The sequence below is a fragment of the Haliotis rufescens genome, unplaced genomic scaffold, assembly GCF_023055435.1.
Source record: "Haliotis rufescens isolate VD_foot unplaced genomic scaffold, xgHalRufe1.0.p SCAF_13, whole genome shotgun sequence".
Taxonomy (NCBI): Eukaryota; Metazoa; Mollusca; class Gastropoda; order Lepetellida; family Haliotidae; genus Haliotis; species Haliotis rufescens.
Window position 1 is genome coordinate 10,346,078 of NW_025963813.1, and position 20,307 is coordinate 10,366,384.

The following is a 20,307-nucleotide window of genomic DNA, read 5'->3' on the forward strand; positions in this document are numbered from 1 at the left end:
TATTGGGAAAATACATTGTATTACTTTATTGATTTCCAGCGTATACAATTTGCAGAACACACAGATGGTGGTGCAGAGATATAGATGCACTTTAATGTGTACTTGTGTGCACATCACGAGATGAATATATATTGTGAAGTGTCATATACTTGTATAAAACACAAAGTGATTTTTCTGTAGAAAATCATGTTAAATACGCCCTAACTGCCCATTAAGAGTGTTAAACTTTAGTTTCACATTGATATTGCTTTACTCATGTAAAGACTTGATAAAGACAACCATAATATTCAACCACAGAATTGATGTCATGGTGATGCTCATGATAATGGGATTCCGGGGTAGAACAGGTCTTCAGCAACTCATGCTTGCCGTAAAAGGCGACTAACGGGATCGGGTGGTCAGCTCAATGACTTTGTTGATGCATGTCATCGCTCCCAATTGTGTGGACCGATGTTCATGATATTAATCATTGGATTGTCTGGTCCAGACTCGATTATTTACAGACCGCCGTCATACAGCTGGAATATTGCTGAGTGTGACGTTAAACAACAAACCAACCAACCAATCATGTTAATTGCCAGTCCATAATATCAGAAATATAGAAAAATGGCTGACCATTCAATGTTCAAAGAGTCCTCTTTTACTACTGAACACATGAAGATCTCTGTGACACTTGAAAGTCGAGATTCGAGACTTCCTCATAGGTCGTAGAATATTCCCCCTTTGGAGATCCGGGTTAGAATTGGTCTTCAGCAACCCATGCTTGTCATCAGGCCACTAACAGGGTTGGATTATTCACTGACTTGGTTGATATATGTCACCGTATCCATGAAAATAGCAAACAAACAAACATACTACCATGTTTGCTATGAAGTGGCTAGAATGGTGATTGTGTTGCCACAATGGCTGTAGATTAAGTTTAGGTTGTTTGTTTAAAAGTTTACTCACCACTGTTGTATGATGGCAGTCTGGAGGCAATTGAGGCTGGGCCAGACAATCCAGTGATTGATATCTTGAATTTTGATCTACACAAGTGGGATATGATGACATGCTTAAACCAAGTCACAAACCATCCAACCTCTTACGTTTCTGAAGACAATTAATTCTAACCCGGATCTTCTTTGTTGAACCTTCAAGGGTTATACCATCAACTGTGTGGCTGACCGTGTCGTCATTCTCTCGACCACCAGTTTGGTTGAGCCAGACTCGAACCTGTTACAGGTTGAAATAATATTATTGAATATACTACTCACCCATTGTTCCATAGTGATGTTGCTTAATGAGATCTATGTAGAAACAAGTATTTAATGTTGTTTTTGTTTTGATTATATATAATTTATTTGTAATAGTTTATCTACAGGCATCGGGGGGGGGGGGGACTGGTGTCCCAGTTGTCTAAGGTGCTGCGAGTCGCTGTGCAGAGTTGCGTCCCTTAGGCACGCCAGAAACCTATGATTGTGGGTTCGAATCCTGGTTCACCTCGATTATGTTTCTAGGTTTGTCAGCACCATACCCATGCTCGTGGGTTTCACCGAAGTGGTAAACGTCTGAGACCTGCATCACTTCGGGCTTTCCTCCCACATTAAGCTCACACGCCGCGATATAACTGTAATACTGTTAAAAGCGGCGTTAAACCAAACTCACTCACTCACTCAATAGGCAATGATATCATTAGGAGATAAAGAGTTATGAATGATGTTTTTCAGTCTTCATCCCTTGTGAGCATGTGGTGCTATGGTGTCATTTCTACAAGGTCTTAATAAGTGTTGTGTTCTGAATGGTTTCTAAAAGTGACGTGTATTTCATTTATTTATAATGTAGATTTGATGTATTTCATAATTCATGACAGCAGCCCTTGTAGAAACATGGCTCTTATTAAATATGTTGTTGAGCTGCAGGTTTGTTGTTTCATTAATAAACAACAATAATTACCGTATTCAACGTAATAAGCGCCCAGGGCGCTCTCAAAATTAGAAATAGGGGCTCTTATTAGAATAATATTTTGGTGGAAAAAACAGAGTTGAAAGATAAATTTCGTGGTTCGTGCTGACAGCCTGAAATGTTCATATACGACAGATATATCTTTCCAGAATTTAATTGCCTATAATTAAGGGTGCTTATAACACACGAGTGCGTATTATACGCGAATAAATAAATCTTGTGTACATTGATCAATCGGAAGGGGTGCTAATTGGGATTGTTCACTCGCCAATATGTTAGTAATTATCGCCGTGGGCGCTTATTAGAGCGGGGTGCTTATTACGTCGAATACGGTATGTTGTCTTTCTCAGTCTTGTTTGGTATGTTGTTAAAAATATACATCACAAATATTAAGTCATTCCCTTTTAAAATGGCGTGGAAAAGACAAAAATTCAAATACTTGTAAAATCTTATTAAAAGTAATTTCAGAAGTATTTGTTCCTTCAACTTTGAATGTGTTATGCATTTGTTTGAATCCATAACGGGACATATTTTATTTATATTCATTAGAAGTATCTTGGGTGTTGTCATGTCCTGTAACATCAAGTGATCTTGCAGGGGAGCTTACGATCGCGGCGAGGGAATATTAACCTGTCCATTGATGAGACGTTCTCCGTCCCGTCTACCAGCCCACAAGGAACTCTCACGTTCAGTGAGGGAAGAAAACTCAGCAAAACGCCTAACAAGCTTGCCAACCTCTTCGCTCCTCTCAATAAGGTAAGGGACACAACTCTTCTTAGCTTCACATCACACATGTTTTCATTGTCCACAGCCATTTTGTGATTTGTTTGTTTGTTCGTTTGTTTATCTGTTGTTTGCTGCCGCACTCAGCAATATTCCAGCTATATGACGGCGGTCTGTAAATAATCGAGTCTGGACCAGACAAGCCAGTGATTGATAATATGAGCATCGGTCCACACAATTGGGATACGATGACATGGATCAACAAAGTCAGCGAGCCTGACCACCCGATCCTGTTAGTCGCCTCTTACGACAAGCATAGTCGCCTTTTATGGCAAGCATGGGTTGCTGAAGATCTATTCTACCCCGGATCTTAACGGGTGGCCAGTGTATGAAGGGAAATGCTGAAGCTAAATTGCCTTCACTATTCAAGCTGAACCCTTGGGGATGCCAGGGTTAGACTCGGTCCCTCATCCTGCCGAAGCCACCAAACGGACCAAGTGGTCAGGCTCAGTTACTTGGTTGAGGGTGTGTCAATGTACCCCAATGGTGTGGAGCATTGCTTGTAATATCAATAACTAGTTTGTATGGTCCAGATTTGATTATTTACAGCCGTCATTGAAAATACGTTAGGTGGGGGAAGAGTATTTTCCGTCATGACACTCATGACTTGTTTGTAATCACAATCGCCGGTTGGTTACGAGTTCAACTCCATGCATGGTTGTGGCCACCTAGCACTGTGGGGAGTTGTGACTGGTGGCAGCAATAGTGTAGAGAGCTGCTGTAACAGGCTGTTGCTGTGAGGAGCTTGTCTGGAAGCATGGCTTGTTGCTCATGCTGTCTACCACTGGCCTGTCCAGCCCAGATGTGTTCTGTTAAGGCCACCAAGCTGGAATGTTGCTGACAATGGAAGCAACATTACAAAAGTCGGTAAAAAACTAGTCCTGCACCATGACTGTGGTATTTATATTTTTTAGGTATTTTATTCTTACTAAAAGCCTAGGCAAGTCTAGATCAAAATAACCAAGTCAAGTTTGCTTGAAAACGTCAGAAGAGGAAAGATTCTTTGGAAGGAATTTATTTTTATTATTTTAAAGACATGTTTTCATTGACTAAGTGTAAGTTTAGTACAAAACATGCACCTCAGTGTATGAGATGGGGGTTTCAAACTTGCCAGGACAAAAAACTTTGAGTAAATTTCACCTTCTATTTTGACCACAACACATGCTTTTTATTTTTTTATCATTAGACAAGAAGGACCTATCCTTGATTTGAGAATACTTTGTGAACAGCATTAAACCCAACTCACTCACTCACTCACCCTGAGAAGGGACAATTCTCACGAGTCACCTGATCTGTTTGTGGTAAGTGATTATATCAGCAGATGTGATCAGACGTGACACCAGAAAATATCACTTCAGATAGTGTTTGTTTTATTAAGAAAACCTTCAAACAACATTAGCTGCAAACCAGAAAAATATGGTGTGGTGACTGCAAGCCTGAAAAATATGGTGTGTTATTCTGACCTATAATAGGATGAAAAGGTAGTCGTTGACAGGTTAGATTCACTGGTTGTGACTTGCGATACCGTCCAGGGGTGACAGCTGGAGTGAGCCTTCCATGGCCATGTGTGGGGTGCCAATGTCAGCGGTTTTGTTATGCAAATGCAGTCACAGTATAAAATAGACTTGTCATCCCCCTCGGTGTAAGATTTCAAGGCGTGTCATAGTGAAGCATACAGCTTACTCGAGCTAGGGGCTAAGACTGATTTATGAGGTGTTGCAAATTGTTTATTAATTCTGACACATTGGTGATACATTTAAGATATTTGCGGCATTTTTTTTGTTTGATTCATACACGGAGGATACACTTTGATTTAAGACCTTATTTTTTAAGGTTATGAAATTAGATTTTTGAATACAGTATTTACGTACAGTGTTCCCTCGCTATTGCGCCCTTCAATATAGTGCGAAGTTGGTTATAGCGTGCAGTAACACATGGCTTCCAAAATTTAAGTAAATTTTCCCATTACCAGCTGATGTCAAAGATTGGTTGGTTGGTTTGTTGTTTAATGCCGCACTTAGCAATATTCCAGCTTTATGCAGCGATCTGTAAATAATCGAGTCTGGACCAGACAATCCAGTGATTGATATCATGAGCATCGATCCACGCAATTGGGATCGATGATATGCATCAAGCACGTCAGCGAGCCTGACCACCCGATCCCGTTAGTAGCCTTTTACGACAAGCATAGTCACCTTTTACGGCAAGCATGGGTTGCTGAAGACCTATTCTACCCCGGATCTTCACGGGTCAAAGAGCTCCCTGAGACATGAAATAATCATTATAAAATTATGTATGATCCTTTCTGACCTCGAAAGACCTCAGTGGAATTAATGTCTGAGCGAGCACGCAACAACGGAAATACAAATCCGGACTTAATCCACAAATTAATCCTATTAGTACACTACAATGTCTCTGGTTATAAACATGTTCGTTGTATATCTGGACTTATGTTTGTAACATATTTGATTAATTTTATTTAACATTTCATTCAATTCAAATTTTGGTGAAATCGTGTGTGAAGGGATTGGTAGATCGCCCAACTCACCAATAATTAAAGCAACCACGGTCATATTTCTGCTATTGACATCTTGAAACGAAATGTATGTGGGACAGAAACAGATACAATAAGTGGGTGAGTGACTGAGTGACCCAACAGTATTTCAGTTCTATCACCGCATGTGTGGACCCGTGAAGATCTGGGGTAAAATTGGTCTTCAGCAATCCATGCTTGCTGTAAAAGGTGACTATGCTTGTCGTAAGAGGCGACTAACGGAATCAGGTGGTCAGACTCGCTGACTTGGTTGATGAATGTCATCGATCCCAATTGGATTGATGCTCATGATGTTAATCATTGGATTGTCTGGTCCAGACTCGATTATTTACAGACCGCCATCATATAGCTGGAATATTGCTGAGTGCGGCGTTAAACAACAAACAAACAAACAAACAAACAAAATCGCAGCTGTTAGAAAAGACATTTTAGCAGGTCTTAGACATTCACCACATTAGTGAAACCAAGAGCATGGCTCGCCAGATTATGTTTCTAGGTTTGTCAGCACCATACCCGTGTTCCTGGGGTTCACTGAAGTAGTAAACGTCTGAGACCTGCATCACTTCGGGCTTTCCTCCTACATTAAGCTGACACACTGTGATATAAATGGAATACTGTTCAAAACCCAACTCACTTACTGTAGGTAAGCCAGGCTTTCCTCCCACATTAAGCTGACATACCCAAATATATCTGGAATACTGTTCAAAGCAGTGTTAAACCCAACTCACTTACTGTAGGTAAGCCAGGCTTTCCTCCCACATTAAGCTGACATACCCAAATATATCTGGAATACTGTTCAAAGCAGTGTTAAACCCAACTCACTTACTGTAGGTAAGCCAGGCTTTCCTCCCACATTAAGCTGACATACCCAAATATATCTGGAATACTGTTCAAAGCAGTGTTAAACCCAACTCACTTACTGTAGGTAAGCCAGGCTTTCCTCCCACATTAAGCTGACATACCCAAATATATCTGGAATACTGTTCAAAGCAGTGTTAAACCCAACTCACTTACTGTAGGTAAGCCAGGCTTTCCTCCCACATTAAGCTGACATACCCAAATATATCTGGAATACTGTTCAAAGCAGTGTTAAACCCAACTCACTAACTGTAGGTAAGCCAGGCTTTCCTCCCACATTAAGCTGACATACCCAAATATATCTGGAATACTGTTCAAAGCAGTGTTAAACCCAACTCACTTACTGTAGGTAAGCCAGGCTTTCCTCCCACATTAAGCTGACATACCCAAATATATCTGGAATACTGTTCAAAGCGGCGTTAAACCCAACTCACTAACTGTAGGTAAGCCAGGCTTTCCTCCCACATTAAGCTGACATACCCAAATATATCTGGAATACTGTTCAAAGCGGCGTTAAACCCAACTCACTAACTGTAGGTAAGCCAGGCTTTCCTCCCACATTAAGCTGACATACCCAAATATATCTGGAATACTGTTCAAAGCGGCGTTAAACCCAACTCACTAACTGTAGGTAAGCCAGGCTTTCCTCCCACATTAAGCTGACATACCCAAATATATCTGGAATACTGTTCAAAGCGGCGTTAAACCCAACTCACTAACTGTAGGTAAGCCAGGCTTTCCTCCCACATTAAGCTGACATACCCAAATATATCTGGAATACTGTTCAAAGCGGCGTTAAACCCAACTCAACCTGGATTAAAAAGTTGAAGCAAATTTGTTACCTTCTTTTGGCCTAAAGAAATACAGCAGATACCTGAAGATGTTCTTCGAAGAGGGAGGAAAATGGTATCTCACTCCAAGATGTAGAGCTGAATGAAATGACAATAGCAGGTTTAATCCTGAGTATTAAAGTGCATGGAGAGTGTTATACAGGGTTTAGTGCCTTCCCCAGTTAATAGTCAAGTTTATGTTCGACCAGTTGCCCTTATCAACATCTTCCAAACCGAAAGAATTAATGTCCACGAGAAACTACATTCCTAATAACTACTTATACGATCTTTTTCATCTTGTGTTGAAACAGGCATAAATAAAACAGAAATATATCACAGTATGTCAAAGACCGAGCTTGATCAAAGGAAATATGCATTAAAAAGTCTTTCCTGGTAAAACATTCACTTCCTGCTAATAATATCCTCTATTATCTTATGGTATTTTTCTTGGGTCATCCCGTACTACAGAATTCCAGGCTTGGATATGATATTCCTATAATGGTATTCCGGTACCCAGATCATACAAAAGCAACATATATGTTTGGATGATATACAAGACTTTTTGCATCAGATATAACTTGCAGATTGTATCAACATTGATTGTGTGTGTTTGGGAGAACCTGTGTGGGAAAAGCTCTCTTTTGATGAGCCGGCACAGAACTATAGTTGGTTGGTGGGTTGGTTTGTTGTTTAACGCCGCACTCAGCAATATTCCAGCTATATGACGGCGGTCTGTAAATAATCAAGTCTGGACCAGACAATCGAGTGATTAATATCATGAGCATCGATCCAGGCAATTGGGATCGATGACATGTATCAACCAAGTCAGCGAGCCTGACCACCCGATCCCATTAGTCGCCTTTTACGACAAGCATAGTCAGCATGGGTTGCTGAAGATGGGTCCAGAACTATACTAGTGAGGGTACTATTCTGCAATAGTTAGGTACTCCACTACAGTAGTTAGGTACTCTACTACAGTATTAAGGGTACTCTACCACAGTATTAAGGGTACTCTACTACAGCTGTCCATACAGGCTTTAACTTTGAGTAAATAAAAAATAATAATGTAAATATATTCACCTTTTGGAATGCCTTGAATGCTCAAAAAGTACATTCAACTGGAAATATTCAACAAGATGGGATGGAAGATTTGAAAGATTTCATTTGAATCAACCAACAATTTTATTATCACCTAAGGCCAGTTTTATTTAATTCTTGTGGTGGCACATAGTCCTGTGGAAGGTCAGAGGACACAAATAAGGCGAAGTTAAGCAACGTTAGATGGGTGACATGTTCGGCAGCTTGGCTACTGGGACTTTCTAGGGCTACGGTCCTGCCCCACACTGAAGCACATGTAGCACGTGTGGTGTCTCCTAAGGCAAGTCACTTGTTCGATATGTGCCTCTGTTCACCCAGCTGTGAATGGGTACCCGGTAGGATGAGATGATGTGACTTTTAACCTTCTGGTACCTCACAGGCAACTTGGGTTGTATACTTCCTAGGGAGCTGAGAATGTTCTTTCCTTGACCGTCAATACACGGAAGCTGTAAGTAATCAGGTCAAATTGTGATCATTGCATAATTGATGGCACAAAAACTTCTTATATTTTAAAAGAATAGGTTATTGTGTGTGTATTTTTCAAAATCCAAAGTTGATTGTTTTGTAGTTTTTCCAACATGGTGAAAGACTGTACTTTAAGGCAGTCTAAGGCAAATCAATTTGTAACAGAAAAAAAATCTCGATAAAATTCAGCAGTCAAATCACATGATTAAAAAACCAATGAATAAAAACTAATTGTTTTAATTCATTTAAACTATCAAACTTTATGGCAAACTTATGTTATCTATTCTTGCTAAAGCCATAATATTGTTTGTTGTTTAAACTAACAGTAACAAGGTGACAAAATTGCACTTTATAAATTATCCCTGTCAGTGCTGTTAGGTTACAGCCTTCAAACAATCAGCCAACAATCATTAGTTGATGATAAATTGTCAGCTATAGAAATAAATATGAAATTGATTTGTTCTAAATTTACCCATGGTGATTTAGCATCCCCTGTCATGTTGACAAGCTGTACTTATGAAAAAAAATCAGTGTTGTTATGACTGACGAGTTTATATTGACTCCCAGTCGGTTATTGATTATTCTGCAACAGATTGCTCCTAATATATTTCTACCATGCTCTACCGTAATATTGCCATGATGTCGCACAGGGTTACACACCATGGTTATGAGTAATATGGCATTGGATATGATATACCCTTGCCAACAATTTATGTTAATGATAATAATTAAAACAATTTTTTAGATTTTTTAGACCTGATATTTATTGACATTGTTTTTATTATGTTTAATAACGGATATTCGTAAGGTGAGATATTCTTGTTTGAAAAATTTGTTTGGTTAAATCCAAATTTGTCACGGATGACTGGTTGAGTGTGTCATTCAGGAGTAGTTGTTGGGAAACACAAAGGGACTGTTGGCTTTCCTTGTGATGCTGCTACTGTACATGCTTCAGATGATTGGACTGATTACAGGTAATTATAGGTGTTAGCTGTGTAGGTAGTTTACTGCACCTGGGACGAGCTTGACACAACCCAGACTTGCTTGACAAGTACGGACATACCTATGGGAGGTTCAGGAACTGCAGATGGTCATAGGAATGTTTGCCTGGACTCGACAGGTAAATGTACCTGCCTCTTGTGGTGGTTCTTCTGAATATTACCTGCTTCTTAATGCGTGATTTATAGAATATAGTCTGTGGTATATATTTGATTTGTCTTATGTGGTCATGATGCGAGGTTTATTGACCATGTGATGATGTCATAAACATGTTGTTGTGAAATAGGAATCGTATTATGGACTCTGCTTGTGGCTGATTTCTGAGTTCGGAAAGGGTGTTGTCGTTTTTATTTACGGGATTTGAATAGCACTGTGGATTGTCAAATCTGATGGCTACAACAGGGATCAGGGATGCTGGGGCCAGTCTCATCAAATCTCATCACAGCCGCTAAACAAAGATCTGAGGACATCACATCAGCATGACCTTGTGCGAACTTTGACCGACCAATGAAATGATATTAGCCAATCACAAAGCAGATTTCTCAAGCTACTGGCACTAGTTTCAAAATGTCAACTTCTATTCCAGACTACACTACAAAATATTTTGAAAACATTCTCGATTCAAAATTCGTAACTGAACTAAAGAACGTTCTGTAATGTCTACTATTTGTTTTGTTTGTTAGTTTGTTGTTTAACGCTGCACTTAGCAATATTCCTGCTATATGATGGCGGTCTTTAAATAATCGAGTCTGGACAAGACAGTCCAGTGGTTGATATCATGAACATCGATCCACGCAAATGGGATAGATGACATACATCAACAATGTCAGCGAGCCTGACCCCCCGATCCCACTAGTCGCCTCTTACGACAAGGATAGTCACCTTTTACGGCAAGCATAGGTTGCTGAAGACCTATTCTACCCCTGATCTTCATGGGTCATCGGGGGCCCAGTCGTCTAGGCTGCTGCAATTCGCTGTGTAGAGTTGCCTCCCTTGGGCATGCCAGAAACCTATGATTGTGGGTTCGAATCCCGGTTGCCCTGATTATGTTTCTAGGTCTGTCAGCACCATACCCGTGCTCGTGGGTTTCACAGAAGTGGTAAAACATCCAAGACCTGCATCACTTCGGGCTTTCCTCCCACATTAAGCTGACACGCTGTACTGTTTAAAGCGGCGTTATCATCATCATCATCATCCCTTTTATGTCACTGGTGGTCCATATTAGGATTAAGGATGTAGGTGGCATCAAGCTGGTATTAATACACTGACCTTGTATATGACCTTGAATAGAAATGTCAGTTATACGCAACATGCCAATAGTTTCTGCTTAGATTCGTACACCTGTACTATATATATATATCTTCCCAAAATATACAGTATATTGTGGCCTAACGTCCTGTTGTATATTCACTGTTATACACCAAGAGATCACAAACAAGAGAAGGCTGGGCCATCTTGAAGTCATGGTACATTAATCTAGTATTACGCTGTATGATTTACTGACAAGCGTATGAAGCTGCCAGACGTCTTTTCACCATGATGTATATTTCATAAAAAATAAGACTTAAAAAATACAATACAAGGCTTGTTGGGACATCATTATTTCTGAAGCATGACGGGTGCAACATCGTGGGTATTGTTGCTTGACAATAGACGCTGTTATCTGCACTATCAACATGGAGGTGATGTTGTGTCTAATGTTGCTGGCGGAACAGGAATGCTGTCCTCATAATAAATCTGAGGGTGATATTCTGATGATAAAGTTGGCTCTGTGATTGTTAGGAAGGGGATGTGATTGTTCAAGTAGACGAACAAAAATTGACATTTATTTCGCAGACAGGAACAGTCATTCAAACGTCCATACCAAGTGGGTATTCTGCAGCTTACGGTCACAACTGATTGGCTGTTAAAGGAGCTCTGGCCCATGATTGGTTAAAAGAGCCCTGGAAGAAATGGTTGGCAGCCATTGTTGTGCTTGGATGTTCCCTGCTGTTTTGATGATAGTTCTTTGTGATGTCACAAAATGGATGTCATAGTCGACCAAATTTTGTGACAAATAAGAGTAACAGGTTTCAAGGGTAGGGCTGTATTTACTTAGTGGAATAGATTTAATCGTTCCTGTGAATATTGTACCTCTAACTCATCACAGCCACAAGTCCTGTGATCACACTGTAAAAATCTGCAACAGAAGTCTACTTCGCTGTCAGTGATAATCCTTAAACAGTTGTACAGGAAATAGATCCCGCTATTGTTTAATTTCTCTCATGAATTTTGGTCCTTGACTTAGCATCATTGGAAAGCATGTAATTAATGCAATCTCAGTGAATTTTTATTCAAGGTCATTAATGTTTTCATTTAAGATAAATGATAGATTAATATTCTTAGATGATAGAAGAATGTTCCAAAGGATCTATCATTGTTTCTAAGAGGTACACCTTTTGATTATTGGTTGTTTATATTGTTCATAAATGGATATATCATTGTTCTAGAAGGATTGGTGATTGTTCTGAAAGGATATGTCATTGTTCTAGAAGGATATGCAATCGTAGAAGGATATTTTATTATAAAAGTTTATATCATTGTTCTAGAAGAATTGTTATTGTTGTAGAAGGATGTTTAATTGTTATGAAAGGATATATGCAATGGTTGCAAAATAATATTTGATTGCTTTTGAAGGATATGTCATTGTGTAGAAGGATAGGTGATTGTTCTGAAAGGATAAATCATTGTATATATCATTGGATATATCATTGTTCGATATGGTTGCTGAATGCTATTTGATTGTTTTGAAGGGTACATTAATCCTGAAGTGGTGTACATAGACTAATATTACACCAAACAAATTTTGTTGATGAATGATACAATCAGACTACAAAGTGCACGGGTGGCCAAGTCGTTGAGTTGCGTCCCTTGGGCTCGCCGATACCAGATTCGATTGTGGGTTTGAATCCCGGTTCGCACCGATTATGTTTCTAGGTTTGTCAGCACCATACCTGGCTTGTGGGTTTCACCGAAGTGGTAAACGTCTCAGACCTGCATCACTTCGGGCTTTCCTCACATTAAGCTGACACGCCGTGATATAACTGGAAAACTGTTAAAAGCGGCGTTAAACCCAGCTCACTCGCTACAAAGTGTCTAGGAGGCAGGTATACATTCATAGTGCTGCTATTAACATGGTAAAAGTTTATACAAATTATTGAGAATATTACATAACTGTTCACACCTTAAGTGATCAACCGATGACCCATGTGAATCCCAGATTATTCCGTTTATGCCTGATAGAACAGAGCCAAAAGCTGAAGCAAACATTTACATACCTACATCACAGGTACATTCATGTCTTCCCTCACCCCCAAAGTTCTCCCCCTCCCCCCATTGTGGCTCACAGAGAGCCAGGCCAAGATTACAGCTCCCCCGACATTAAGTGGGTATATTAGAGAGTGTATGTCAGTGTGTGTAAGTGCAGGACTATTAAAGTAAAGTTATCCAACAACATTATCAAGGCTTTGTGAGCTGTCACTCAGTCAGCCAGCCAGGCGAGGATTTAACTGTGTCCTTAATGTTGCCATAACGCCGAAGAAATGTGCTCAGAAATGCTGAATTTGCACTTTACAATTTTTGTTTGTTTGTTTTATTGTGTCAGGTGGAATTTTGGTACAGTGTATGGTATTTGTACTACAAAATAATGAAAGGGGGCTGATGTTGAAATGGTGTAAACAAATAGTACATAACATTTGTGTGTTTTATTGTTGTCAGTTTTGTTGTACCTGTGGAACATTAAGTAAGGATAATGTGTTCCACAAATATATTTTTTTCTGGGTACAGATATTTTGGGGTGACATTTTTGTTAAATTTGATCTCATTATATTCTGTTATACAATATGTATCTAGTCTAAAATTTAGTCCAAATTATCTTTTTTTTTAATTTTCATTTTAATTAAATTTTGCAAGGAAATCATGAAAAAATATTCTTCAAAGGATATTTATTCAAGTTTTCTACTTTTGATGTTTGTAGAACTTGGACTGAAATAGTGCGGCCTTATCTCTGTAGTGCTGTACTGACTGACCGCCATTGAGGTACATGAGGCGCTTTCAGAGCCTTTTCATTAGAGCTCCCACAGATAGTAATCTACACACTTAATGCTTTGCTTGAATCTATAAAGTCTGGGGCAGTACATCCATGTGTATCTAGACTTGCACAAGTCTCAAAGGCAATGATATTTAGTTTAAATCATAATTCCAAGATTTTATAAAGAAGATGATTGGCCCTATAAAAGACTGGTTTCCTAGGATATACTGTCAGTGAAAATAGACTTGCCTATTATAAGGATAGAATTACTTTACATCCATGAACTCATCATTCAGTATAGGCTTTGAGCAAGGCTAATGTGTATCATTCATATCAGTTCTACAGACTTTAGCTGTCCACAGGGTTCTTGTCTGTCAGCTCCCTGCAGGGCCTATCATTTATTCTTGGCAAGTGGGATTCCTTGTGCAGTTCTGTTTGAAATCTTCCATTTGTGGAGTATAAAACACAGTTATGTGCGATACAGGTGTCAAAATCTTTGTACTTACTGAACAGATTGAGTGGGTAGATTTCACAGCATTGCCCACTATAGCAAGAATTCTCACCAAAAATATGACAATCTCTAGGGTGGAGAGTCATGGTAAAATGGACATTTTATGATAAAATATAAAGTGGTTTTGCATTTTGTCTTTTCAGGGGGAGGGGGGTCATGAAAAACTGTACAAGGAGATAGGGAGGAATTTTTTGACAGGCATTTCTTTGAAGTTGCCGGATGACAAAATAGACACAATTTATGGATAACTACTTCTTTAATTACTGTAAAGGGGACATTTCAGTGTAAATTCTTATACTCTTGTCAAGCAAGACAGTCTTGCTTGACAACAATATTAGGATCTTTACCTAAATGTCCCCTTGACAGTATTAAAGAAATTGTTATCCATAAATTGTGTCTTCTTTGACATAGGAAGGGTCATCCAAAAAAACGACCCAGGGGTTGGGGGTGTGTACTTATTTTTAGTGCATTAGTGCTATGTCCACTCTCCAGCTTCACGTGAGGGCGGCCGGGTAGCCTAGTGGTTAAAGCGTTTGCTCGTCACGCCGAAGACCCCGGTTCGATTCCCGACATGGGTACAATGTGTGAAGCCCATTTCTGGTGTCCCCCGCCGTGATATTGCTGGAATATTGCTAAAAGCAGCGTAAAACCAAACTCACTCACTCACACTCCAGCTTCATGTTCTTGTCACAGAAATTATCAATTGTAAATTCCTGTTTGGATCATTTTGATCAAATATTGTGGACATTGTGGTTGTGGATAAAAACAAACTCTCGAGATACAAGCACACAGATGAGCCAATAATCTGGGAAAATATATGTTTATCACGTTCTTTGTGGCAAAATCCAATTTAAATAGGTTGCAATACAAGGGGCAAGTGTCTTGTTTTTCTGTCGTCTTTTTGATGTGCATATGTTATCTGTGTTGCGATGTCGAAGGATGAAACCAGTGTGCTCCACACCTGACCGGGATTCTATTATGTTGTAACTCACTCCCAGGTTTAAGGGAGGCAGGTTATATGATATATTTGCCCAGCATGAGGGCAGGAGGATGTTTTGGAGAGAAGTCTCGTAACCTACACATGTCGTAAGAGGCGATTGCCAGAGTCGGGTGGTCAGGATCACTGACTTGGTTGATGCATGTCATCATATCCCAAATGCGTAGAACGATGCTCATGATGTCAAATCACTGGATTGTCTGGTCCAGATTCAATCATTTACAGACCGCTGTCATTATAGCTGAAATATTGTTTTGTGCAGTGACAAACAAACAAACAAACAAACACAACAAAAGAAATCCTCGAAACCTGGGGACTTAAGTGATACATATTTAATATTATAAATTACCAATTAACCAACCACAGCCAAGAAGTTAGTCACAACAAAAATGAAGTTATGATAATTTAAGGTTGTTTTTTTTTACCTATCTGCTAATTTAATGTTAGAATATCACTTCACCAATATCTGTAAATTTTGATGTTGTCATTTCCAAAGGTAAAATAATTTTTTTGTGGAACTCCAAAAGAAATATTAATAGAGACTTAAAACAGACATTCAACTGACAGAAATATCCACATGGAGCCTTGGTACTGCTCAAATAGACTGTTCATGCCTACATTTACCACCTTTAATTCAGAATAGACAAATCTGTTCATTGTTAAAGGACCATTCCATTTGAAATGAAGGGGTCACGTCATTAATAAACTCTTTGTTTTGGATGGAAGACTGAAGCATGTCAGGAATGGAATATATTTTTTTATGGATCATTACCTTTGTGGCCAGGAAGTTGCCGGTTTATTGTGTGATGACATATCATTGCCTTAACACGACTTTACAATGCAATAAAACATATGTCCTGGAGGACAGTTGCCTGAGAAACCTGTTGTGTTTAGAATCTGCCTTGAAATTGATATAAATGTTTTCCCCAAGTGCAGTCTTGTAGGAGTGTGAAATTTCACTGACGTTAATATCTTTCAAGGAGAGCGATATCTTGTCGTAAACTTGAGACAGCCTTCAAGAGGTTCGCAAACAATAACTTCCTGTCTATAATTGTTGTTTTCAGTTTCTTTGGCCTTTCGTTCCCCACGGGGGAGGAGTGACATCGAAACCTTGCTAGTTTCAGAGTTGCTAAATGTTTGTACAGAAAAATATGGAAGCTTTCTGAGCGTCAGCTTTTTTCAAAATCTCATCATACATAATACCAACAGTCTCTTGATGTCTTAGAGGGATGTTGTATATATTTATGGTTAATTTCATGACATTTTTTTCTTGTCGGCAGCAAACTTGATCATATTTTGTAAACGTCTGAAACCTGCATCACTTCGGGCTTTCCTCCCACATGAAGCTGACACGACATGACTGGAATACTGTTAAAAGTGGCGTTAAACCCGACTCACTCACTCTGATGCCATTGTTTCAAAAAGTTCAAACTTTCAATCCTTTGACAGAAACTATAACATTTATATTAGTTATACAGCCATTTCCAATACATATACTAAACAAAATAAGTTAGAGATCATGGATATTTTGGGGGGATATGTTTATGAAATTGTTTGAAATTGTCTTCACAAAAAATATCCCCAAAATATTCATGATCCCTTACCTTTTTGTTCAGTATATAAAAACCTAGTAATGTGCCATGAATGGAATATATGTATTTTATGAAACGAAAACCAAGAGGGTATAAATAATTAGAGGAGAGAAGTGTATTGTGAAGTTGAAGTACCATAGGCCATATGCCAAAGATTAAGCAAGATGTTCCCCTGTTTTACCAATCCAAGTGACTGCTGGTGCATAATGAGTACTTGGTATAGATGCAGCAGTCCATTCATTGTGTACAGCACAATGGTGGCTTGTACTTACCGCCATACTTACCTCACAATGTCAAGGTCAATTAATTACCTCAGCTCTTTCCCCTTTTGCCTCAGAGGGGACATGTCATAATCTTCTCATGAATTTTTCATATTCACACAAAAAATAAAATATATATATATTGGTAGACTTTTTAAAAACCTTTTCTAGATTTTCTTGATCAACATGCAGGGATATTTGTTTATTGAAAATGTTGTCAGGTTTATTCTCAAAAGGACTTATTAAGATAAATGCCATTTCGAAAATATCTTAGAAAACCTTATACATGTAAATTAATCAATATCCCTTGAATTGTTGTACATAATTTTATTCGGTGTCCTTAATTTAAATCAGAAAATATTGACTTTTATCAAATTATGCAGCAGAAATATTGAAATCATTATCATATTTTTGACTTGGCCCCTGTGTGCTTCTGTCAGTCCAATGTTTTGTTAGACCCGAGAAGAATGTCTGAAGTGTTAATGTATGCAGCAGAGGTGTAAGGGGGGATTTGCTGGGGGAGGGTGTTCTTTAGGCCTATTGTCCCACCTTCCCTTCAGTAAGGGTTGGTGAGACAAGCCTTAAGTGAAAGGGGCTAATTGCTGGCAAAAGCAGCTCCTATCAGTAATGCATTAAAACGTTATAGGAATTAGGAATTTGAAATATCTTGAAACTGAGTGATCACATGTTTGATAAAACAAATAACAGCAGAAATATTGAGAGTAAGCGTGGTGAACTTTAAATCATAAACATTACCCGAAGAATCCAAGTGAATTACGATGATAACATTTTTTAAAAGAAACGATAAAAATTCATGGAGGGGCACTTTCCTACATTCTCATGGAAAGATTAGGGCGTATCATGTTGATAACGGCATACATGGTATAACACTGTGAGATGTATAAATATAATATTAAAAACTGGTAAAAAATAATGATAACATTTGTTAAACAGTCACTGACTCTTGTTTGTAAGGGTAAGGGGGTGTAATTCGGTAGCCCGAGGGTGATTCACTATAAGGGTAACCTGGCCTGTGTCCCAAGATTAGCATTATAAAGGGGAGTAGCGTATTTTGTGTTCTGAACTCAGTGAGGCATTGCATTGCTGACTGGGTGTTAGTTTGGGTCGCAGTCAGTCGACTGGATCACAGAGGTAGGCCAGGCCCGAGAAGTAGGATCGGATTTATACAGAACAGGATCTCTAGGGAGAGAGGCGGTGTTCTAGACATGAACACTGTGGATTTTACCAACTATCTGGATTTATGTTTCTAAATGATACCTGGTACATCCGAAGTGGTTAAGCGGAGGTCGGTCCGCACAAGTGTCAATTCGGCGTATCGCCGTTCTTGGCCGTTGAGCCCTGGGTTTTCTCGATCTTCACACAAGGTAAGAAAAATAATTGATTTAAATTTAAGTCAACTACCTGTATTACCGGATGTAGACTGTGATATGGTCAGAATGAATATGTAAAAGTTTGATGATACAAAAATGTTTTTGTATCATCAAACTTTTAGGAAAAAGGAAAAAGTTACTCACAGTTTGGGATGAAAATATTATAACATACTAACAGTTGTAAGTAGTCCTGTTTGCCATACTGTGGACCAAATACAGATTAACATAAAGACAAAGTATAATTAAGATAAGGTATTTCATGGATCGGGTTGTACCTCCACAGGGTCAACAAATGCAATTGATAAAAGTTAGATTGATCTGAGTTTATAACCAGCTAAGCTACACACACAAGCTGGACAATGAAGGAAATGAACAATATGTAATCACTAGACAATCAACAGGTAAGCTGGGTTCCAGCCACAAGTTAGAAACCCTTTGACAAGTTAAAACAGCTGGGTTCTCTCAGGTTCAGATGGAGACAAACAGGGGAATAACTGTCTCAGATAACCAAAAACATAGCCCATACCACCATAACTTGAAAGATTTAATGACCACAATCTTCAGATGAGTTACCCCCACCGCTTTGTGTCCTATGTGCAGGTAAAGCTATATTTGTTGCGTAATCCCAGTAACAATCATGGACTAAGACCATAACCCTGTCAAACTCTCTTATCAGTATTTAAACCATATATGGCAGTATGTGCATGCATAATTCATTGATTTCTATAGCAGATACATTATACTAGTTGAAAGAAAGGGTGGAGTCAAAGGATCGTGTTATTTCTCATGCATTTAGTTTGGATCCTTGATCCACCATGTTTCTTTCCTCGTGGAGATCCATTTTTCTATTGGTTGCCCTACTCGTATTACATAGGTGTTCTTTTTACTCTCCTGTAGGTTATCATGATATAACTTCCTGACAGACTTACCTGTCCTTAAGACATCCTATTATCAACTGTTTAGTTGGGTGTTTCCAATATCCCAGTGTAGTATGTAGTATTTTATTTATAAATCATATAATTTTTATTATGTTTATTTATGTTTGATGTATCTCACACTCACACACTCACACTCACACACACACACACACTCACACACACACACACACACACACACACACACACACACACACACACACACACACACACACACACACACACACACGTGCATGCACGACGCTATATAAGTGTACTAATCTTGGACGCGACGTTAAACCCAATTTCACCCCACCTCTCCTTACATTATACACAGTAGTATTACCTATTTAGCTGTTGTCTAGCAAATACTCTTGCCTACACAGTTATATTAGCTTTTAGCTGTTGGACGGAAGCAGTAACTCTTGCCTACACAGTAATACTAAAATATTTTTACATATTGTTCATGTGGGATGACTTCCACCCAACATCCCTCCTCCAAGTTATATATTGCCGCTCAGTTCTTTTAATTATATATATTTTTGAGGGGGAATACGGCAAAAACATTACCGTTTATGTGTTATATACAATTCTGGAATTATACATGGCTATAGATGTGACATATGAACAGTATACAGTCATATGATTTACAGTTGTCTGTGAAGATGCTTGCACAGATGTGTGGACTGTGTGCTGGGCTGTATATTGATGTATGCAAGAGTCTGAGATAGGTTTACGACCATGTGTCACCGGGCTGCATACCTGGGGATTAAATGTGCTGTCTGAACACTCACACATACAATACAAGATTTATGCCCTGGTTTCAATTTTGATTTATTTCTCTGACATACTATTGTGTCAATAATGATTCATCATGTGTAACAAATTGGTAAACAGTGTGGTATATACTACTGCTTACTTCAGGCAGGTGAGGTTCTGCTATGTATAACCCATTGCTATGTGTGTATGGATTATATGTTGCAACAGATTTTGACATTTCATTGTGCACTGTGTTAAATTGAGTAAAAATTAAGCGAATTAATCC

General features: G+C 38.9%; 1 protein-coding gene across 6 annotated transcripts in view; it reads left to right on the plus strand.

Annotated features, from left to right (window-relative positions):
- Positions 1 to 20,307, plus strand: part of LOC124139068 (pleckstrin homology domain-containing family G member 5-like) — a 242,894-nt gene that overhangs the window by 186,827 nt on the left and 35,760 nt on the right. For all 6 annotated transcript variants that reach the window (XM_048394169.1, XM_048394167.1, XM_048394168.1 and 3 more), the window contains one exon: positions 2,539 to 2,697. In XM_048394169.1, coding sequence (XP_048250126.1) covers positions 2,539 to 2,697 — 159 coding nt within the window. The remainder of the gene's footprint in view (positions 1 to 2,538; positions 2,698 to 20,307) is intronic.